The 22999-nt window shown below is 54.5% G+C and overlaps 6 protein-coding genes across 6 annotated transcripts; 4 read left to right on the forward strand and 2 right to left on the reverse strand.

The window, feature by feature from the left end:
- Positions 1–985: 985 nt before the first annotated feature.
- GCG54_00003779 (uncharacterized protein) lies at positions 986–4400 on the reverse strand (the record flags this gene model as incomplete). The annotated part of the gene is made up of 6 exons (XM_045403847.1): positions 986–1911; positions 2002–2294; positions 2349–3085; positions 3657–3796; positions 3854–4152; positions 4216–4400. The coding sequence occupies 6 exons, from the start codon at positions 4398–4400 to the stop codon at positions 986–988; spliced, it is 2580 nt and encodes an 859-aa protein (XP_045259410.1).
- A 2450-nt stretch (positions 4401–6850) lies between these two features.
- Positions 6851–8626, forward strand: GCG54_00003780 (putative transporter mch1; the record flags this gene model as incomplete). Its single annotated transcript, XM_045403848.1, has 1 exon — positions 6851–8626. The coding sequence occupies one exon, from the start codon at positions 6851–6853 to the stop codon at positions 8624–8626; it is 1776 nt and encodes a 591-aa protein (XP_045259411.1).
- Positions 8627–8848: 222 nt separating this feature from the next.
- On the reverse strand, positions 8849–9850 carry GCG54_00003781 (uncharacterized protein; the record flags this gene model as incomplete). Its single annotated transcript, XM_045403849.1, has 1 exon — positions 8849–9850. One exon carries the CDS (start codon positions 9848–9850, stop codon positions 8849–8851), a length of 1002 nt encoding a protein of 333 aa, XP_045259412.1.
- Positions 9851–11661: 1811 nt separating this feature from the next.
- On the forward strand, positions 11662–14748 carry GCG54_00003782 (uncharacterized protein; the record flags this gene model as incomplete). Its single annotated transcript, XM_045403850.1, has 5 exons — positions 11662–12248; positions 12499–13132; positions 13201–13868; positions 13931–14187; positions 14255–14748. 5 exons carry the CDS (start codon positions 11662–11664, stop codon positions 14746–14748), a joined length of 2640 nt encoding a protein of 879 aa, XP_045259413.1.
- Positions 14749–19236: 4488 nt separating this feature from the next.
- GCG54_00003783 (uncharacterized protein) lies at positions 19237–20547 on the forward strand (the record flags this gene model as incomplete). The annotated part of the gene is made up of 2 exons (XM_045403851.1): positions 19237–20172; positions 20230–20547. The coding sequence occupies 2 exons, from the start codon at positions 19237–19239 to the stop codon at positions 20545–20547; spliced, it is 1254 nt and encodes a 417-aa protein (XP_045259414.1).
- Positions 20548–21598: 1051 nt separating this feature from the next.
- GCG54_00003784 (Dehydrogenase RED2) lies at positions 21599–22648 on the forward strand (the record flags this gene model as incomplete). The annotated part of the gene is made up of 1 exon (XM_045403852.1): positions 21599–22648. The coding sequence occupies one exon, from the start codon at positions 21599–21601 to the stop codon at positions 22646–22648; it is 1050 nt and encodes a 349-aa protein (XP_045259415.1).
- Positions 22649–22999: the final 351 nt, after the last annotated feature.

Below are 22999 nucleotides of genomic sequence, written 5' to 3' on the forward strand. Positions count from 1 at the left end.
ATGGTTAATGGAGTCGGGGGGGCTGCCGTCTGGCCAGACGTTCTCGCCGCTGGGAGATCATGTCATACGGTGAAGAGACCTCGAAGGGTAGCGCTAAGGGGGCGTTACGGTGCGCAACAGTAGGCTTTCGTGACGCTTGAGAAGGCGGTCATTGCGTGGGCGTGCCATCTTTCTGGGCACACGGCAGGGCTGCGAATACGGTTTGAGGGACTGCATGAACTGTACGATGCTTGGGTGTAGTCTATATAGATTGCGTCGACGTCGCCTTCATCGGTATCTCCATCGGCATGGAATCTGGTCCATTGACGACGCGTTTGGCATTGAGGCGGGACCACGAAGGGGGTTGTGAGAAGAAGAGGAGTTGCGGTTGTAGTCGGTGTATCCATTTTCAGGGAGCAGAGTCGACTGGGATGCTAAATAGACAGATGTTGATGGCATCCGCAAGCGTCAAGAGATGCTGTCAACTGAAAAGTGGTCGTGAAGTAGTCGGAGTTCAGGCTTGACGTGTGAAGTTGGGTTGTTGCTTCTCGCAAGCGCGTGTTGAAAACTAGTACTTGGCAAAAGCTTGAAAAGGGGCAAAGGAACGTTAACCACTGGCATGTTGTTGGAAGTTGACATGGCATGGACATGGTCCAACGGATAATATCACCGCCAATGGAAAGTGCTAATATGCTACGCCTGACTTGGCATGCATGAGGTTGGTCGCCTTTGGCGGAAGTGAATGCGGCACGGTAGGGAGTCTGAGCAAACGAGCATTTTAGCCGGACAGCCAGCATTGATCTGCCATCCATGGATGCCTAGGACATCGCTTAAGTCACAAAAGGAGAAACTAGTTATCGGTTGTTGACTTTAAATAACATATTCACACAAAGCTTTGCCCAGCATGAACCTTTCTTTCTCTTGAACTCCTGACGTTGCCAACATGCAGTATATCTTGGTTGGCACTGGTTGAGTTCCAACAGGTTTTATCCACAATAGTCGAGGCTCAATCAAAATCATCGCCGTACATGAGGTCGTCATCAAAGTCGTCATCGTCATCTTCATCATCTTCATCGTCGTAATCGGAATTGCCACCTGCCGGAGGCCAAGCCGTATGGAATGCAGATTGCATGGCAGCATACACACCCGAGATCTGATCCATATCGCGAGCCATAATCCCGCAGATGTAGCACGCCTTCGCGGACCCCGGGCCTTTGCAGCCTTTGATAGGGCACTGGCGATCGGCGTCAGTGTACCGCGTCAGCATGGGAGACGAGGCGTCGTTGAGCTGCCACGGCTCGCGGTCTGCGCCCCGCACCCCAAAGTTCCAGACCATGTAGCCCATGGGGCTCATCCCGACTACAAACTCGTCGTCGACGGCGATTTCTTCGATTCCCAAACCGTCGTAGAAGACCTTCTCGTGCAGCGGGCCCAAGACCAGAGTTGAAGACTCGTCGGCCACGCATACCGCACTGTAGCCCCAGACCTTCCCGGCCCATTCGGTGAACTGGTAGATCCTGGGCCCGTCCTCGTGCGGCCGCCATTTCTGCAGGTAATATGTCTGTCCGTTCCACCTGCGGCCGCCGCTCGTCTCCGGGCTGCCATCGGGCCTTCCCCATACGGGCCGCCGCATGCCGAGCTTGTACAACTCGACGGTTTCCGAAAACGTCTCCGTGAGCGTGTCGAAGTTGTACCGGAAGACGGGAAGGTCAGGAGTCGCCATTTCATCGGGAATAGCTTGGACTAAGCCGTAGAGCCCGTGTGACGTGATTGGCTCGCCGTACCGAACGTATACAAAGCCACAATCGGGGTTTGACACGCATATAGGTAAATGGAAATCATGCCGGAACGACTTGGTGTACTTCAAATCCACAAACTTGTACACGGTAATGGCGAGTTGAAGCTCGCTATCCACGGAATCTTCTAGAAACGCTACCAGTACGATTGATTGTTAGCAGCGAGATTGGCTTAGCAGGGATACGCACGGAAGTGCGCCAGAAGACTGTCGGAAGCGAAACTTACGATCTTCCTCTCCATGTGCAAAGTAGTAGATCACGTTGCTTTCAGTAGGATGAAACATGAAACCCTCTGGGCGGTCAATGTCCACCTCTTCATAATCCTCAGCATCTCTCGTAAAAGGAAGGAGTTGCAGCTTCGCGAGGCCGACTCCCCAGCGGAACACATGCGGAACGGCGTAGATTGGGTTGTTGATGGAAAACTCAAGCACTGCAGCTTCTGCATGGGCAGTGATTCTCTTGACGCGATTTGGGAGGGTGACGCGTCGGAACTCCTTTTTATCCATGTGGTACACGATCCTTTTTCCCGATTAGCATCTGAATAGTTCACGGGGGGTGGGAGCCGCAACTTACATGGTGCGGTCGGTAGCGCGGTCTACGAAGATGATAATGTTCTCAGTCATGGTCCAGATGACAAAATCCCTCTCACCCTTTTCCACCAGATCCGGTATCGCGACAAGGGATCTGGTTGTTCTGCGTAGATCGTCGATGAATATAGCATAGGGGTCAACATGCCAGGCCAGGCGCCCGCTGGAGTATGCAAAGTGCCTCTCGGTGTGCTCCGAAGGACGGGAGCCTCTTTCGATTGCGCCCTCAACGTACGCGACGGTCTTTTCGTCCATCTCGAATGTTTTGGTCTGCAGAATTTCGTAGAGCATCTCGCTCACGGCGACCGTGGAGACGAACCTTCCATCGATGCGGGGTATTGTCTTGCCTGCGGCGGTGACGAAGGTTTTCCACGGTGAATCACTGGCGTACGGATGCGAGGACGGCAGAGAAAGCAGCGCGGACAGTTCCGGGAAGTGAGTAGTCACCAGATGCTTGGCAACGGAGGGCTCAGTCCAGACGGTGCGCCATCCCTTGGAGACGGCGGCGCAGGCAAGGGCATCCTTCGTGGTCAGATACTCAGCAATCATGGAGACGAGCTCGCTGGGGAGGTCAGACATGGAGCTCATTTGAGGTGTTCTTGCGTTGACCATGGTCCTGAGAGCGACGAGCTCCCATGGCGATAAGTTGTCGACGAGGTGCTGCAGGTTGGCGCGGCGGTACAAGATTTCGGAAGCCTGGTCGTCGGCTTTGAGGCGTGAGAACTGCTCAGAGAGCAAGTTCACGGGATCGTTTTTGGTCATCTTGCGGGGACAGGTCTTTGCTTTGCTTAGAATGTCATCGAATTGATGGAGATCTGGAGAGGGAGGGGCACCCGCATTTTGGTGGAGAGAAGGATGTCGTCCGTCGTGGCGTTGCATTCCGAGCTGAGAAAGTGGGTCGTTGGAGTGGGATGACCTCACCGGGACTCACCTTGGTGTTGACCTCATATCGGAAGGTGAAGCTTCGGTGAAAGAGCGTCTCCCGTCGAGACCGGGAAGCTCGGACGCAAATAAACGGGCCTCCGATCATCCAATCGTCTGTTTGCAGCCCACCTGCTGCCAGCTGCCACACTTCATTACACACTCGTGCCTTTATGGATTCCATCAACTCCCCCTTGGACTGCAGCACGAGGCGTGCGGGACTCGAATTGTTCGGAGAAGATCTACATCTTGTTCTCACTGATAGCAGATCTCTTGATTCATAGGAATAAGAGAAAACTGAGGCGTCTTCGTGCTGTACTTGCATGATAGTTGATCGAATGTTTGAAGAAAGTCGCTGCTACACTAGGCGTACTAAATGCTGGCCGTCACGGTATTCTTCACAAGGGAAAAATTCCTCGTCCTCCTGGGCCGCGAGAAATCGAGGATCCATCTCGTCAACATCTTTCCATGAGTACTTGGACACTTTCATAGTGCCAATGCGACGATACACCCCTTTTTGGGAGTCATGCACCTCTAAGAGTAGCATCCAAAGCGTCCAAGGTGAGGTACTCTTAAACGTAGGAAGATAATATCGTGTCGTAGGAGTGTCCTGGCTGTCGAACGCCGTCGTCGTGGGGGAGTCCAGATATACTTTGATCGGGGCCATGGTTTCGATGAGCTCGCCGCCGATATAAATCTTCCACTTATGTACCTTCATCCACTTGTCTACAGAAAAGGGCCCCATACGCAGCATCTCAACACGTCTGAGCTGGCCCCAAAGTCGCAGATAGCCGCTCTTGATCAGGCCTGTTGTGTCGCCCGTGACGTATTCGAGGTGGAAATCATGCACATTGCACAAAGCCTCGGCCCTTTCCACGGAAGAATGACGAACTACACGTGAAGTCCCTTTTCCGGGACCTGCCCAAGACCACGAAGGCGCTATATGAACAGCACGGGCAGCTTCTTCTTCCCTCTTCGCGGATGATGTGAACGTCTCTGGCGCCTTGCTCTCTCTCACTGTTCTCCACATCAAGTCTTGCTCCAGGGTGCTCCGCCACAGACCAGCAACGTACTCGTCGCCGGTGAACGACCTGATCCGTTTCGCAATGGCAGACATGGCGAGGAGCCTATCCTGGGGGAACGTCAGGGCGCACGTTGAGTATTTGTCAACGCAATTCCACCAGCTCAAGCGGTACCCAGCTGTATCGGGCTCCATCAGATGGAAAGTGACCACATTACTGTAGGCTTCGTGATTGTCGAAACTCTCAAACCCCTCTGTGGTTTGTCTGCTGCAGCATTCCCATGCGATTTGCCATTGCCCAAAGTACAGCACACGAGGAGACAGGGTCCGTTCCTGGAAGACCCAGCCTCTGTTGTTGATGGCTGAATCATTTAGGTGTTGCATGAATCCTTGGAATGCAGACGCTTTGTATTCTCCAACAGAACCGTCGTAAGTGCCTTGGACGATTTGTGGGCTGAAGGCTTTGGTATTGCGAGAGGTGAAAAGTGATTGGTTTGCATCTTGGGCGTCAACGGCGGCGATGTTGCAGTACGAGTTGGAATAGACCTGATCCATGAGCGTCGACTCGACCAGCCAATCCGCTTTGTCGTCTCCTCTCTGGATGATACACAGCGAGTCGATCCATAAGTACCTGACGCAGAGGCGCCTGGTAGCGGATATGGCATCTCGGTAGAGCTGGGGAAGCTGGTCTGCAGGTATTTCCCGTCGGAATGCCTCGATGTTGTCAGTGGTGAGGACAAGACAGTCTGATGAGCCCCAGCAGTGGCTCAGCGTCATGAAAGGCTCTGCAATAGACTCTTCGGCGGAAATGACCAAGCGTACATGCGCTGCTGGGTCGTTGGGGTCTCCACAGTCCAGGAGCCGCGTTGGAAAGCGCGCTGCATCTTTTTGTCGAGGTGGATTGCACCTTTTGTGCTCCTTGATGCATCGATCTATCCACCGCCTCGCGATTGAGAAGGTACTTTCAGAGTCTGTACGTTGGGGCAGCTCTTTGCACCGGAATTCCGCTGGCAGAGTTGTCAGATATCTAGGCTGAATGCAACATATAGACATCACTGCCGGGAGGACATCTCACGGTTCTTTCGGGATAAAAAGAAAACAGCCTCGTCCTCCCATGAGCTATTTCTTGCCTTGAAATTCGGACAAACACCAATACGTTCAGCCAGGAATCCGCCATAAGGCCAGTTGCCATGGAATAAAAGGCTTGTCGTATCGAACTCGCAGTCCAGCTCGGCATTGACATCGTCGGATGGTTTCCTCAACTTGGATGAGTGCAGAGCCCAAAAGGTGGTGCAGATATGGCATCCGGCTTCCATGGATCTTCTCAGGCTCTCTAAGCTTGGGTGGTGGGGTGCTTCCTCCCCCATGTTCTCGTTGGCAAAGTCCATGGACAAGATGGAGCTTTGACACACGGCGCAGACCACTGTGCTGGCTTCCATGGTTCCGGATGCGCCCCCCGTGGATGCCTTTCAGTCGTTTGTGGTTTGGTGGTTGAGGAATCATGGATCCAAGTTGGAGGGAGGTGCAGGCAGATGACTGCCTCACCTGTCTGCCCACTGGCCTCGCTTGAGCATCCACTTAAGTTACTTATCCAGACTGGATCCATGCCTGCCGTTGCTGTAGGATTATTACCCTGCTGTAGGATTGTCACGACTGCATCGCATCCAGGCATCCAAGTGGACAGTCCGATCTCGCTACCTGGGTAACTTAGGTAAGCCACTCAGGCACCATGCTGCCTTATGTAAGCATCGAATTGCCGCCGGTTCCTGCACCCCGCGATCGGATTTCGGACAGGTGCCCGTCTGCAGGCGCTACAGCAGCCAGTCAGCCGGGTGCGCCCCCCTAGAGGCGTCCACTGAGCAGCGGCGGCCCTGTGCTGTGAGGCGAACGGCGAACGCGCTGCAGACTCGTGTCAGCGCCCGAGGCGGCTCCTAGGCGGTCCCTGGACGGATTGCGGTAGAAGGGCAGATGGGTGCTGAGAGGTGCAGGGAAGGGCCCACTTGGGGGTCGAGCACGACATCATTCGCGGCGGTGGTATGCGACAGGAGTGACCGAGTGACCTGCTGACGTGCGAAATCGTGACTCCGACTCACCACCACCAAGCAGCAAAACACCCAAGTCGCCTCCTCCTCCTCCAGGTGCCGTTGCCGTGCCGTGCCTGGCTGCTTGCTACCCTCCATCTCGATTTCGATTGCCCGTCGGTCGGCCTTTCCCCAGTCAGCGCCCTTCCCGAGGCATCTCCTTCTCGGCTTCCCGTCTCCACGTCATGTTCCTGACTCCTCCTCTCTGCCTTCTTCTCTGATCCGTTCCAACCTCTCTCCTTCCTCGTCTTTCTGCAATCCATTCCGCTGCGTGGTCTGGCCCGATTGTCCCGTCCTGCATTTTCGGAGGAGGAGGAAGAGCGGCTGTTTTTGTTTCTTCCACTCGATCAACCCTCTTGTCCGATCCTCAATCTGTCACGCTCCCGACCGCCGACGCCGGCGCCTCTCCAATCGCAGTCTTCCACCGTTGCCGACATCCCAAGTCCGGAAGCTTGATCCATCATCATGGCGCGCGCCTCGAGCCCGCCGACCCCGTCCGATGACCGGACCCTCGTCGCAGCACCTCCCGACGACGACGATGCCTCCTCTACTATCAGCCGCCTGAGCTCGCGCTCTTCCCTCGACCTCCTCCACCGAAGCTCCTCCCACCGCCGCCTAAGCCGCCGCTCCGCGACCACCTGGAGAGCAATCTCCTTCGTCGCCGCCCTCGTCTCCGCCCTCTGCGCCGGCTCCATCACCGTCTTCTCCATGTACGGCCACATCTTCCAAGAGCGCCTGCACTACACCCAGTTCCAGGTCAACGGCCTGGCCATCAGCAGCTCCATCGCCCTCTACCTGCCCGTCTCCATCCTCGGCTACATCTGCGACCGCGTCGGTACTCCGCCGCTGTCGTTGCTGGCCGCGATACTGTTTGGTGGAGGATATGCCATTGCTGCGGGCACATACCGCCAGCTCGAGGACGAGAACTTTGGAGGTCTACGCGACATGGCCGGAAGGCGCATCTCGGGCGGCCCCGATTGGACGTATCCCCTGATGATCTTTGCGTTCGTCTGCGTCGGTGTCGGTACGTGCTCCATGTACCTCGCCGCCGTCGCAACCTGTGCGAAGAACTTTGGCAAGGGCAAGCATCGCGGACTGGCTCTGGCGGTGCCCATTGCTGCGTTTGGACTGAGTGGTATGTGGCTCAGCCAGCTCGGCAGCCGTGTCTTCTACGAGAGGCTGCCGGACGGATCGGCTGGGGACCTGGACGTCTTCCACTTCTTTGTCTTCCTCTCCATTCTCTTGCTGGTTGTTGGAATCGTCGGCGCCTTTACTCTGAAGGTTGTCGACGAGGAGGAGATTATCGAGGAAGCTGTCGAGGAGCTCGAGAGAAGCGGTCTGTTGGAGCGCAGCACGTCATTCCTGAGTGCTCGCAGCGGCGGCAGGGGATACGGCGCCATCTCTCAGATTGCCGACGCAGAGGATGGCGGAGCTCTGGGGCCGGCCGAGGACGATGCAAAGCTGAAGAAGAAGCTCGTCCTTAATGCCGAGACACGAAGCTTCCTCACAGACCGCACCATGTGGTACTTTGCCCTGGGCTTCCTGCTGATGATTGGGCCTGGCGAGGCCTTCATCAACAACCTCGGAACCGTCATCGGGACGTTGTACCCCCCTACCCGGCAATACGTTGGCCCCCCGACGTCAGCGGCCACGCATGTGTCCATCGTCGGTATCACCAGCACTGTCGCACGACTGGCGACGGGCACCTTGACCGATCTTCTCGCCCCGTCTCCCCAGACACAGCATCTGCAGGTGTCCTCGAGCCCACCGTATATTCGCGGCAGACTAGCCATTTCCCGTGTTGCGTTCCTCCTCTTCTTTGCCATCATCCTATCGCTGGGTCTCGTGGCTCTCGCTTCCGGCTTCATCCAGGAGCACGGCGAACGCTTCTGGATCGTCTCCGGTCTCGTCGGCTCTGGTTACGGAGCCGTCTTCAGCCTGACGCCCATCATCATCACGGTCATTTGGGGCGTCGAAAACTTCGCCACCAACTGGGGCATCGTCGCCATGTTCCCCGCTCTGGGTTCGACGATTTGGAGTCTGGTCTACTCGGCCATCTACCAGTCCGGCGCCACCAAGTCGCCTTCACCCGGAGAGGGCGGAGACGTCTTTTGCTATGGCATGCAGTGCTATGCGTCGACATTCTGGGCCATGGCCGTCACCGTCTGGGTGGCCTGCGGCATGGTCCTCTACGCCTGGAAGGGCAAGAATGGATGGGTCCAACGAGGCATTATCATCTAAATCTACGTTATCTACATTATCTACACATACCTAGCAGACAGATCATGCATGCACACCGGCGTTCAGGAAACGGGAGGAACGGTCTTGGGTAGGGCGCATCATATCTATCGCCATGATTTCATTGGGTATATATCGCATAAAGTCATAATATTTCGGGCCAGTCCTGTTTTGCCTCTTGTGATCGCTACCATTCTCGTTCATCCGCACACCGTGCTCTCTCCCTCACAGCATTAACAGCGCAATGAGGGTGGCGGCTCCCATCACCAGCCCCGCCATCAGGGGCGTGCTCCGCGCCGCCGTGCTCTCCCTTTCAAACTCGCTCATCGTCTTCATGCAGATCCACTGCGAATACAGCAGCTCGTCGAACAGCACGCTCATCACCGGCGTGTACCCGTTCAACCCGCCCGTCGGCGTCGTCGTGCCCCCGTCCTCGTCGAGGATCAGCTCCACGTCCGTCAGCTTCATCAACTCGTACGCCGCCGGCAGCGTCGGATGGCAGCCGTTATTTGCGCCGGCGTCCTGCGCCAGCGTGTCCGGGGCGTCGGGCCCGATAATCTCCGCTCCGGTGATGTTCACCGCGCCCGCGATCAGGTTGCAGTGGAAGCTCTTGTCTGTCCGCGTGCGCTCCTCGAGGTACATGGCGACCTCCTGGCAGCGCGGCAGGTCCTCGTCCTTGGCGTGCTCCGCGCGGAAGTCGTCGACGTAGCCCGTGATCTCGTCCATGCAGCTCTGCTGCAGCCACGAGGAGCAGTCGGTCGTCTCGTCGTCGTTGACCTCGTGCGCGATCGGCAGCGTCTGGAAGAGGTGCTGGAAGATGAGCGCGCAGCCCTTGGGGTACTTTGGCGAGGACAGGTTCAGGCCGGCGGGCGCGCCGAGGTAGTACGACTGCGTGTAGACCTGCTTCTTCATCCAGTTGGACCCCGAGGAGGAGGATGTGGCGGGGCCGTTGTGCAGGGTGGCCACGGTGACGGAGAGCTTGCGGATGTCGGTGATGTTGTTGTTGTCGATGGGGATGTCGAGGACCTCCGGGGCGATGCCGACGCGGCGCAGGACGGAGCCGCCGAGGGTGCAGTTGGACTCGCCGACGAGGTCGTGCACGGCGCCGGCCGGGCAGCCCACGTCGGCGCAGCCCTTGAGGGCGACCTCGGTGAGGATGGGGACCGTTGCGAGGGCGGGCCGGACGCCGCTCCCGGGACCGATCCCCGCGGCGAGGAGGGACCCCATGAGGGGGAGCGGTCTCATTATTCGGTTCTCCCCCGGCTTTCTGTGGTTTTGGTTGTATGTTCTGCGTCTTTGGAGTTGCTGGACGACAGGCAGGCCAAGACTTTTTGGTGCCGCGTTCGCGAGGCCCAAAGCCAAGACAAAGACGGCCTTCGCTTCCGGGGAGCCGTGGAAACCGATGACACACTGGTTACTGTTTTCTTCAGTGCGGCCGATTGGGCGGCAGCAGGCGCCTTTCGCGTCTCACGGCGCGGCCGTGTATGAGTGAATGCGTTGGTAGGTAGGTATGAGTGCGTAAGAGGTAGTAATGTCTTGGGTGCGTCTGGGGTGGCCCGGAAAAGACGGCAGCACGGCGCAGGAGGAAAAGGCTCGTCGCGCAGATGTGAGCGGCCAGCGGCGCGGCGGCGGTGGGGATTTTTGGGGGGTGGAAAGACAGCTCTCACTCGAGGCTTTGCGGGACGGCGGATCCGACCATGTCACACTCGTCTGTCCAGTGACGTCGTCTTCTTCTTCAAGGGTGTTGGTTATGTTGAGGTTTCGACGTTGGCGCCCGGCTTCATCGTTGCAGAGGACAGACGGGGGAAGACGAGGGCGAAATGTGTTATGTGCGGGGGTGGACTGGCTTTTTTTTCTCCCTCACCTAAGGTAGCCAGCTTGCTGCGGATTACATCAACACACGGCGGCAGGCACACACGGGCGAGCGAAAAAGAATACCGTCGAGGATGGGGTCGCGTGGTGCGAAATGATAGGCGACTGGGCGTGGGTTTCCTTGGCGTTTTCTTGGCGGTGCTCACCGATCCTTTGCTTGGGAGGGACTCTGGTGATTAGCTAATGGTTTTCTCTGTTGCTGTTGGTTGTGTGTCCAGTTCCATGAACGTGGCCGTGGCTTTGGGTTTGATTAGGGACATTGCGGTTGATGCGGGAGTGAGAGAGGAAAGGGAGTTGAGATGACATATGCATCGAGGATTGATAAGGTTTGTTGGTGAACGGTGCTGCTTTAAGCATGAACTGCATCTCGAGTTTGGGTTTCGTCAAAGAGGCGCCGGGCGGGATTTCGGTACACGATTAGGAGATTTAAGGTATGACTAAGGTCGTTAATTGTTAGGTTCGTTCGATGGCAGTCCGGGACGGCTTCCGGGGTGGTTTTTTGGCAGGGGTCTCCCTTGTTCATGAAGGATGGGAGCATGCAAACAAGCTTCAATCTCGAAGCAAGAGATCTCTGTGCTTCCCCATGGTTCGCGAACCATGCTCTGTCTGTTTCGCGGACCAAACCCACCAGTTTGAGAAGAACCATCTAGTATGACTGTCCGGCAAAGAGGACTGAAATGGGGCTGGCACCAGCAGCAGAGCTTCCGAGTCGATGATGGCCGTGTGAGTCGGGCGGCGAAGCCCGCTCAGTACGGGGCTGTGCATAGCTTACGAAGCCAATGGAATCCAGCAGACCCTCGCGCCCTGGATTGCACAAGCCACAGACGGTGCAGCAGTCATGTACGCGGTGCGTAAACACGCAGACGCGAGTTATCACGCATCACTATGCTGCCGACACCGACTGTTGTTGAGGTATGTTGTTGCAGGCAATTCGGCTGCCTTTTTAAGGCAATCGCACAAAACTTGGTCGAGTCCAGCTTGGCTCCCTCCCTGCGCCCATGACGCCCATCCGCAGCATGTCAGCTCGTTCACTCAGGCTATGTTCATAAAGCGTGGCGATGCCCCGCCGGCCAGCACATCCTGAGGAAAGCAATTAATCGACTTTGAATCAGTCAGTCTCTGTACAGCCCACGCCAAGAAAACCCAATTCAACAACCCACTCCGGCATGAACATAGCTATCACCAACAATGGATCGAATACCGAAGCGTCTTGGGGGCCTCCTCCGCACGTCTACGATGATGGGTCGCCGTCGCTGCCGCTAAAGGCACAGCTCGAAGCGGCCATGTGCACGACCCTCCCCCTCGGCGCCGCCGACCCCGCGCGGTCCTTCCTGCCGAACGACGAGCTCCACCGGCTCGTCACCCCCGCATCGGCGCTCCGGACACTACGGGAATGCGCGCCCGGCTTCACGGAGGAGATCCGGAGCATCTTCGCCGAGACCATCTTCAAGAAATCGCCGGCGCTGATCAAGAATTTTGCGATCCTGGTCCTGATTGGTCGCGCCGACGCGATCTTCAAGTTCATGGACAACTCCATCAGCGACGGCGACCTGCCCCTGGAGCCGACTGCGGAGGGCAGCACGGTCGTCGGATCGCTGAGTGCTTCCAAGTGCTTCGATCTCGCGCTTGCGGGGCTCGGGTGGGATGAGGTCGTGGCGTTTGAGGAGATGCAGTGGAGGGTCTGCGTGCCTGTGATGGAGGAGCTGGGCGCCGAGGGCGAGCCACGCCTCTTCCACCAGAAGACTATTCTGCCGTTTGTCTGGGATGGGCCTGTGGCGCCGGTGATACAGCAAGGCGGCCATTCGAGGGTCTACCAAGTTCGCGTTCACCCGGCTCATCTTGATCCTGGTGCATCAGAGGTATGACAAGTCTATGCTAGACAATATTCTCCCATGGCGCTAATAGCGGAACCAGAGCAGCACTCTTTTCGCGGTCAAACAGTTCGAATCCTCGTCCGACGAAGCCATCTTTGAACGCGAAATCTCTGCCCTCAAGCGCTTCAGCGACGCCCCAAACATCAGTCCCTTTCTCACAGCCTTCAAACACGGCTCGACGCCGTACCTCGTACTCCCCTGGGCCGATAATGATCTACAATCCCTCCTGGCCCAAACCGACGCCCCCAAAGAGGAGGGACAGGCGGCGCTCACCGTGAAGCAGATGCTCGGCATCGCGGAGGCCCTCAAGGCGATCCACTACTGGCGCGTCAAGAGCCGCAACAAGACTGCCGGTGGCTCTGTCGGCGCTGCAGCCGCCGTGCACGGTTACCACGGCGATCTCAAGCCCGAGAACATCCTCGTCATGGACGGACGCTGGAAACTCGCAGACTTTGGGCTCTCGTCCGTCCGTCAGCAGCCCGAGCAAAGGCCGCTGGGATTCTCGCCGACGTATCGCGCCCCGGAGCATGACGGCGGGCAGTTCGACGGGCAGCAGGCGGACATGTGGTCGCTCGGGTGTGTGATGAGCGTCGCTGCGACGTGGATGGCTCTGGGGAAGAAGGGCGTGCGCAGCTTTCGTGCAAAGCGCGCACTGCGTGGCGATGCTGCGTCGCGGGTGAATGGCAAGGTCGATGACTCCTTCTTCGAGGCCCGGGACAAGAGGAAGGGCAGCGGGCTGCGGGTCAAGCCTGCTGTGACACATGTAAGATGGCGGCCTTTCATTCCCTATTCCAAAGAGATGTTCACGGTTCACTGACGTTCATGGCATAGTGGATCGACAAGCTTCACCAATCTCCTACCGCCAGCCCTCTCATCCACGACCTCCTCGACCTGGTCAAGAATGACATGCTAGAGGTGGATGGCGACAAGCGGATCACTAGTGCCCAGCTCGTGGATAGGCTGAGGGAGATCCATCGCAAGTGCTCTGATGAGCCGGAGTACGCCAAGCCTGACCCTCATGCGGCGAATAAGGCCGTGGTTCCCAAGACGATTGACCATGCGGAAGCCCCGCGATCCATCAGCGTAAACATGATGCGGCTTCCTTACAACCATGGCACATGGCCGCTGGATTCCCACCAGCTGGCTCCACCCAGCTTCAATCCGGAACCGGACGGGAGGTCTTCGACATGGGCGGCGCCTGAGCAGTCCTTTGGCGATTCAAGTCTGGGACTCGGCAGCGACTTGGCTGTGGCGAATCCGGTATCCCATACCATCCCAATGGCCAGTCCCAAATCTCCACGCGGTAAAAGGCGACGAGATGCGGAATCGGGATCGCCGGCGCAAAGCAAGCGCCAGAAGTCCGCGTCCCCTAGGTCTCCCACTGACAAACCCTCCGGAGAACTCTTTGCGTGCCCATATTTCAAGCATGACCAGGAGAAATACGGCACCAAGGAGTGGAACTCATGCGGTGGTCCCGGATGGGAGATTCACAGACTAAAGTAAGACTAACAACCCACTCTCTCACGCTGGATCATCCTGTGGCTAATGGTGATATAACCAGGGAGCACCTGAAGCGTGTACACCGGGTCAAAGGCCACAGGTGCAACTGCTGTCTCCAGAGATGGTCCTCTCTAAAAAGGCTGTCTGAACACCAGCGTTCCGACGTCCACTGCATCAAGCAGGAGGACACAGGAGATGACAGCATCGACGAAACGCAGTGGGGAAAGATCCAGGAGAGGAACCGTGGAATGGAGGGCGCCGCCAAGTGGACGGAGATCTACAAGACCATCTTCCCGCTGGACGCCGTCCCATCTCCTTGTAAGTTTACCAGCCGCGGGTGGCCACGTAGTCTGGTAATTTGACTGATTGTTTCTTTCCTATCCAGATCGTGATGAACCGACAAATAACTTAACTCTTGCCGATTTCCGGAATTTCCTGGAAAATACCATGCGGCAGCAGATCAGTCCTGCGGGGCAGGTCAGATGCCAGAACGGGCTGGACTTGCTCACCGAGTTCGAATTGGCCAGATCTTTGTCTAATTCAACGACTACATCTGAGGTTCCCTCGCTCGTGGTTGACAACAGCCGTTGCGATACAGGCATGACCACATCGAGCTTCGAGTCACCCGTGTTCACGGAGGCATCGCCTTCGATCATTGGCTTCGGTACTGAGGACGCCGGATTCGACATGTCTCCCTGTGCGCCTGGAATACCACAGCCCTTGTCATTCGGCCACGACTTTCCCCTCTTTCCGCAATCGGCTCATGTCGAGATGGGGGCAGGCTGGCAGGCGCCGTCCTTCCCCCCAATACCTGGTCTGGCGGCATATGATGGGGCTGGCATGTTTCTCGACGGCTCTTCGGGCTCCGCGATGATGTGAAGGCTCGGGCCATCTGTTGTATTCGATCAACAGATCAGCCTAACGTAGGAGCCGGTTCAGATGTTGCTCTGCTATGATGAATTACATATATGCTTCGCGAGGGGCTATGATGGAAGAGTTGACGAAAATTTACGGCGCTGTTTTGGGTTCCTGAATTGAATGGGAAATCGGTGCTGTTAGAAGGTCATCGCACCAGACGCGCAAGCCTGTCTACGCAACGGAATGAGCAAAGACAACTGATGATTCGCTAGAGTACTCGCAGTCATCACTATCCTATTTCGACGCTGTTTTGTTCATCATATAGATTTCATCAGCATTTCCTATGGCGTGCACGTGTGAATATGAATAAATACTCAAAAGCGACTCACTTAAGGCAGGGTAATCAGAATCTTCCTGCTGTACGTTGTCCTGTAGGTGGGCACTGACAACATTTCTGGCATGCCGATATGAAGAGTGTCCTTGTACTGTATCACTTCCACGTCGTCCCTTCGCACCAGGTTTCGGCCGCATTTTCGAATCCACGGGGCCCGAGGTGATTCCTAGCTGGTCTTTGACAAAGCCGAAATGCTACATTGGCATCAGCGGGCTGCCAGATCCTTCCATGGAGTTCGTCCGGCTCGCATTGCTCCACTGGTCACATTGCCAATGTCCCAGTAGTAGCAACGTTAACATGGACTTGGGGGCCTAAACCGGTGTGTCTATTCTGCAAGATGATACATGAGGCATGACTGCGGCTCATTCAATGTAGACAAGACCTTCTCGATCTGTTGTCGAGTTGGACGGCACCAGGGTGGCAACTTTCTCCGGGCGAGCTTCAGCTCCTTTGCTGCTGCACACTTTGCAACCTCTTATTTGAGGTATGAACCTCTTTCTACATCGCCAGAGGCGACCTTATGTCCGTCTCATAAAAGTTCTCAACCTTGTAGCAATTCGGACCCTCCTTCGGCGGTTCAATGCAACCTACCTACCCATACTCTTCCCCCAAACGGCCGCCCCCAAAGCCAAGGATCAACGATGCTACGCACCGTTGGTTCACGAACCTCCTCACTGCAGCTTTCTCGTGGAACAGAACAGTCCGGAGGCATTTCAACCGAAAGTAAACTTCTTCCGTCTCCAATTGAGGCCCTCATCGGAAGAACTAGCCTATCCTCAGAACATGATACGAGGGTTGAATGGTCCATCCATGCCTCTTTTAATGATGGAATTTAAAATCCCCGTTTACTTGATCTACTTGCCGCCATCGTGCGCCTATGCGTACTTGAACATGCATAACATAAACTAATGTAAGGTACTATCAATCTGATGGAGAGCTCTATCTAGGTAGTGAACGACAGCCTTCCGTCAGGTTGTAAGCCATCTCAAGTGGAAGCCGATCCAAAGTTTTGCCATATGTCGTTGACTTTTGCAGTAGTCTCAGCATAATATCAGGAGGCTTGTGACTTTCATAGAGTACGCCCCCGTAGCGGTGTCTTTTTCATTGCCCTCGGCTGAAGTCTAGACGAGGCTACGAGCTCGCGATTGTGATTCACCGTCAGCTGGAACGTCGAACCAACAGCTTTTCTCGCCACTCTGACTTCATTTCAGCAGTTTCTCTTTCATTTGTCATCACCGGGAGTGAAACATACGGCTACCATCACTCTTTGAGCTTTGAGAACACGCAAGACGCTTGGATGAGGTCTATCTACGACAGCATCAGGAACAGACTTGTGAAGGATGTTATCATGCCTGGTACCCATGATTCTGGGATGAGCAAGATTGGAAAATTCAAATGGCAAGGTGAGTTCTCTTTTATGCCGTACTTGCTTTGCTCTGTACCCTTCAGGTCTTCTGTCAAATCCTCTGTTAACTCAAAAACAGGCACGAAACATACCACGCAGACTCAAGCTTCCGGGATGTACACAAAGCTGCGCACTGGTGCACGTTACTTTGACCTTCGTCCTGCTAGAGTTGTAGGGCAAGACGATGGTGAATTCCACGCTTTCAATGTCGTACATACGAAGAACAGCATAATTGTGGGTGCTTCCGGAGATACCTTGACGAACATTGTGGCAGATGTTAACAAGTGAGTTCCATGAGGATCCTTCTTACAACAGGGCACGCCTACATTTCCAGTTTGCTTGGTTGTTGATGAGCTTGGACTCGTCAGAAATCCTGCTGACGATGGAAATTTCAGGTTCACAGACGAAAGCCCTGAGGAAGTCATATTCCTATGGTTGAAAAGCTTGGTCGCATTTTAACCATTCGAGAAAGGTGGCGGCGGAAGACCCCTTGATCAGAAGGAGTTGGAAGAGCTCTTTGCTGTTCTCGGCAAGATCAAGAACAGATGCCCTGGTCTCGAAGTCCCAGAAGAAGTTGGCAAAGAATTCCAAGACAGACTTATGGGCGAGTTCATGGACATGAATGGCGGCTCTGGTTGTGTCTTGGTATTTCTTGAGGGTGAGGTTGCCGATGGGGTGGCCGAGTCCCTGCCCAAGGAAGGCATCTACCGCAATAACGTTCACATGTTCCGCTTCGATCACTGGCCAGTCGCGACGATTCCGGACACTATTGTAAAGTTGACGGCCGAAACACTGAGTGAGCCTGATCGGCGCAAAATTGGCGGGACTCCCAAGAAGGAATTCATGGTTGCCCAATGAAAGGTTACTTCCACAATATGCTTGCGCCAATCTATAATTGCGGCAGCTTGCTGCCTAATAACTGCTTTCCCTGTATCAAGACACAGTCCCGTGACCAATACCGCCCTCCTTTTCTTCTTTGATGAACAGCGTGTTTTCCCACGAATCATTAGTGTCCTGGACATGCGCATCATGAATGAGGTGTTGGTGCCTCGTCTGCTGTTGGTCATTTCGGGAGGGCGGTTAAATCACTTGTCGTTCGAGCTGAATTACTGTGCCGCTCGACCAGTGGCAAGAGTCTCTACTGCACCCAACGCCAAGTCAAAAATTCCCTTTTCTGTACACTTCTCCGTTGGCTGCTGCATCTGACCCCATGTATTCGTACTGAGGGTAGGTAGCATCTGAGGAACCCTGCAAACCCCTATGCAACTTTCTGCCTGAACAACGAGAGGGGTGTAACTGGCACAAGCCCTCCCAGCATGCAGTTCAACGCTTCCCAGCATGCAGTTCAACGCTTCCCAGCGTGCAGTTCAACGCTAATCTCTCGCTGTTAATGATTTAAAGTCGCACCTACTCGTTTGGCATTATTGCGTTTGCGGTAAGCCTTCTTTCGCATTCACTAATGTGACCGGCAATCTTTCGAGTCCAATTCGCGTCGGTTTTACATCTTCAACATAGTGACCATGGCGACGATAACAGCAACAGCAACAGCATCGACGGCGGAAATGACTGCGACAATCACAACGAAGACTCCCGTTCCTTTGACAACCCCCTATGCGATTCCATCCGACTGCCAAACACGCCGCAAATGGACCCAAGTCACAGGGAGTGGCTCATCTCTGGAGGCACTTGTACATGATCCCAATGATCGTACATTTATTGCATCGTGTCGGCCTACAGGCTGGAACGGTAACCTCGCAAGCCCAGCTCTAGGCATATTGAGTCCCGCTGTATGCCCAGAGGGATGGCATGCACATGAGATGACAGTCCTCGAACGAGCTGTACCTCTGACTACCGCATATTGTTGTGCAGCGTAGGGTCCACTTTATCTTATCTGAATAAGCCGTGTTCATTCACTGATTCTTTGGTTCTATAGCGGCGAGGAGTTGTGGTCCACCGGCTCTCGTAACTACGATATCAATTTCCCCGTCTGCATTGGAAGTCTGAAAGTGCAAGATCAGGAGACATATACCGGCGTCGTTCATGATGTAGAAGTACCCTTCACAAAGGGTTTGCTTATGCAGCCCGCGTGGAATATCGCATGGGAGAAATCAGACCAGGACGTAATGACGCCGTCCCCTCCCGATCTTCCGTCCGGGGCTTCGATCGCATCATGGATCCCGGGCGATCCTTCGCCGGCGATCGAGACCCCGGAATGCGACGCTACGTGTCGCGATCCAACTCAGGGGGGCAGGGCGTGGGGTCAACAGCTCATGGTCATCATCATCGCTACCCCCTTGACTTTCGTTCTGGTCATGGGGGCTGCACAGCGTATTGTTGTATCAGAAACAAGCAGAAGAGGAGGAGGGAGGCACGAATGGCCGCGCAACAAAACTAAAATTAGTATATTATCAAAGCACTAGCAATATTCTCATCACAGTCCGTGAATCATCATTTTTTGAAAGACTTCTCTCATTAAGGTAGACTGGGATGAAATTAGAAGAACCAACAGACCCATCGGAGTCCAAGTATTAAGCGCTGGGTGTGCACAGTAGATTCGACCTACAATTTAACCCACACTGTATCCACATATGTACAAGGAGGTAGGTATACTTAAGGTAGCAAAGCCCCAACAGCTTTCACACTCTGCTGCTCTGCGAAAACCATCATCCCATCGCGGCACGATACCAGCACAGTTTTCCCCGCCCAGGAAATGGATATCCCTTCTGGCTGGAAGCCTGATCACGGAGAAGTGTTCCAAAATACGCTGCAAAATATCGCGGAATGCTCAAAAAGGCCGTATTACGACAATTTGCGAGGCTTCCGCTTTTCTCCGAAAAGCCTGCCGGCGGGCGTGTTCGTTTGGGTAAAGTACGGACATGAAAGCGATTCTTTGAGAGCAGAGGCCAACACGCAGTACTACGTACACGAACAGCTGTCCAAGATGGATGAGGGAGCTAGGCAGCGATTCCGTGTCCCGCGAGTTTTCGACTTCATCGACACAGAGCTTGACGTCAAACTCCAAAGCTTTGATGAATCGCATTTGCTTCCTTACGGCATTATTGTGATGGAATACGTCACGGGCACCTCCGTGGCCCAAATCTCAAGCGATATCAGACCAGACCCTCTTATAGCAGTACGTGCTGTGCTTGAGGAAACGAGGAGGAAAAGCGAACAGGCTGCTTTACTACGGCATCATGAAAATCAAGAGCAGGAACAGGGAAAGTTAGAGTCTGCTGTAGTGTCTTCTGAAGACCAATCTGCAGACAAGAGCGGCGAACACTCAACCCGAACAGAAGGATCGGCTGAACCGACTACTTCAGAGACGCACAATGAGCGCCAGGCTCATGGACAGGAGACGCCGGGGCTCTCTGCATCGCCTTCCCAAGAACAGCATGCAGAGCAGAGTTCCGGCAAAACTGAATTATCGGCTGAAGAAATTGCCGAAAAGGAAGCTCCCTTCAAGAACCGGGTCGCAGATGCAATCTCCTTCCTTCTTTCATTTCCACCCCCCAGCGATGTCAGCCCTGGGCCTGTCGGGGGCGGCCTTATCAAGAACTGGGCTTTTGGCAAGGACGATTCCGATGCACCGAGAGAGTTTGCAAACTTGGAAGAACTCAACGAGTTCGTAAACAAAAAAATCGTCGAGGTATGTTTGGCACAGCCATATATGAAACAACAAGACACTGACTGGTTGTCTCTCCAGGGACGGTCAGATATGATCCAGGCCAACCTTGTCCCTGAGGGTCTGAAATTGTGTTATTGCGACCTCAACCTACACAATTTCATCATGGAGGACAGAGAGAACCCAGACAGCAGGATCATCATCATCGACTTTGAACACGCGAACTTTCTCCCGCATAGCTTCCTTACTTGGGAGATGTGGAACAAACGCGAATTCGACATGGAGGAACGCGTCAGACTCCAGAGCAACCTGACATTGAGCAGGGACAATGTTTATGCCATTCACGAACTTTGTCGAGTGGTCACTCGGCAGTGGAACGTCACTGGTTACAAGGACTGACCATCAGCTACAACATAACATGGTTAGGCTTGATCACAAAACAAATAGCGTAGCCCTGTAGTGAAATAAATTCTCTAGACATGTACCTTGTCTTCGTGACGTGCTTGGGTCCTTGGGCTTGTAATACGATTGAGCATAATCATATGACTGGAGCGCTTGAGGTGACATATGATACGGGCTGTGTTGGTTCCTGAAGCTCCTGCTTTAACGATGGCAATGTCAGACTGCTCTCTACGTTGGGTCATTATGGTTGTTATCCTCGCTTTCGTCGCTTTCATCGCTCTCGTCGCTTTCGTCGCTTTCGTCGCTTTCGTCGCTTTCGTCGCTTTCGTCGCTTTCGTCGCTTTCGTCGCTTTCGTCGCTTTCGTCGCTTTCGTCGCTTTCGTCGTACTCGTCGTATTCGTGTGCTGAGGCTGAGATCCACATATCATGTCATACTCTTTCCTCCGTAATCGCTACTATCGTCTCTAATAGTAATAATTTAGTACACAGGAAAAGTAGCCGCGCAGACACAGGGAAATTAGGCGGTCTTAGGAAAAAGGTAAAGGCAGAAAATAGCGAACGCTTTAATGGTTTTTCTCGTCCACAGTCGTTTTATCAATGTCAGGTCTTTTGCAAGATTTCAAGATTAATTAGTAGAGGTCAGGCTCCCATGGTCTAACATCCCACATCGTACCCGTCATGCGGCGAGAGCAGGCAGTGGCAGTGGAACCCGAACCGAGCCCGACTCCAACAGGCCTCCGTATTGGGAAGAAAGTCGCCGACGAGCCCTGTCCGCGAAACGCGCTATGCCAAAAGTAGTTGGAACTTGCCGGGGTCATCGGGACTGCTGTGCGATAATTAGACAGGAGTTGAAGTGAAGAAAGAACCAAGGAATCAGCAAAACGATGAGAAGCTAGCATTATGTGCGAGGGTTGTCCGACAGGAGAGTGCCAAAATTAGATATAAATAAGAGCATATGCACCCAAACGGATTGACGGAATGCATCTCATCATCCAGTCAATCATCAATTCCAACATCTTCGTCTTACTCTCTTTACCGAACAAAGATTATGGCTACTCTGGTTGAAGGAGCTATCAAATCCCTAAACATCGTTGTTGGCGCTGTCTTGAACCCGGCTCTTTCAGCATCAGCCCTTGCGTTTTTAATGTACGGCCCGCCCCATCTCGTCACCCAAGTCACCAACTCAGACATCGTCCAGCGCAGAATTGGTGTCTGGGGCCTTAAGACAGTCCTCAAGATCTTGGTTGCTCTTGGGGTGGGTCGCATCTTGAACCGCATCCAGAATCTTCGTGCAACCAACAATTGGAGCCTTTTCGTACATGGAAACTGGAGCTGGTCTGAAGAAATTGCCGTCGTCACTGGTGGCTGCAATGGGATCGGGAAAGCCATCGTCCTGGCCCTTGTCCAAAGAGGCCTGCGAGTCGCAATTCTTGATGTAGCGGAACTACCCTCCGAGCTTCAAAATATTGACACCATCTTCTGCTGGAAATGCGACGTCTCCTCGGCTTCTGCTGTGGCTGAGGCTGCAGATAGCATCCGAGAGATGGTCGGCCACCCCTCCATCCTGATCAATAACGCTGGCATGGCGAATCGAAGCTCCATCCTCGACTTATCTCCAGAGAAGGCGTCAAAACTCTTTGGGGTAAACCTTATGGCGCTCTGGTATACGACTAAGTCATTCTTACCGAATATGATACTGAAGAATAAGGGGCATATCGTCACAATTGCGAGTATAGCTTCTTTCGTCTCGCTACCGACAGCCGTTGATTACTCGGCATCAAAGGCAGGCGCACTGGCGTTTCACGAAGGGCTTTCAAGCGAAATCAAGCATATTTATCGATCGCCAGGTGTGCTGACAACGGTGGCACATCCCATGTGGGTGGCCACTGACATGACGAAGGATGACAAGAAGGCGATTGAGCGTGGCGGCACCAACAAGATGATGAAGCCTGAAGACGTGGCGAAGGTTGTCGCAGATCAAATATTCTCCCGTCGCGGCGCTCAGCTCATCATCCCGTCCCGAGCTTCCTGGTTGTCGGGGTTTCGAGGGTTGCCAAACTGGTTTCAGGAGATCCTCCGGGACTCAATCGGACAGTAGGTCTAGGGTACAGCGAGGATAACACAGATTTTAGGGCGGCAGTCGATTATCATCTAGTAGTAGTTACCACATTACACAACTTCGACGGCATCAGTGCAATTAATCCGATACGACACAGTCTGTTTCTTTTCCCTCCAACCTTGGAGCCATGATCAAGGGGCATTGGGTGTTGACCCTGGAATGTTGGTGAAAGCACTACCCCTGTGTGTCTCCACAACAGCGACGCTGTCTTGCTACTTATATCGTCCCACTTCGCTGTTCCTGCCATGATTCTTCTCCCCTTTACCCTCTCACCATCTCGACCACGATATTGTTCAATTGCGCTGTAAAACCCGACTACAAGTCCGCCCT

Source organism: Colletotrichum gloeosporioides (assembly GCF_011800055.1).
Source record: "Colletotrichum gloeosporioides strain Lc1 chromosome Unknown consensus_78, whole genome shotgun sequence".
NCBI lineage: Eukaryota > Fungi > Ascomycota > Sordariomycetes > Glomerellales > Glomerellaceae > Colletotrichum > Colletotrichum gloeosporioides.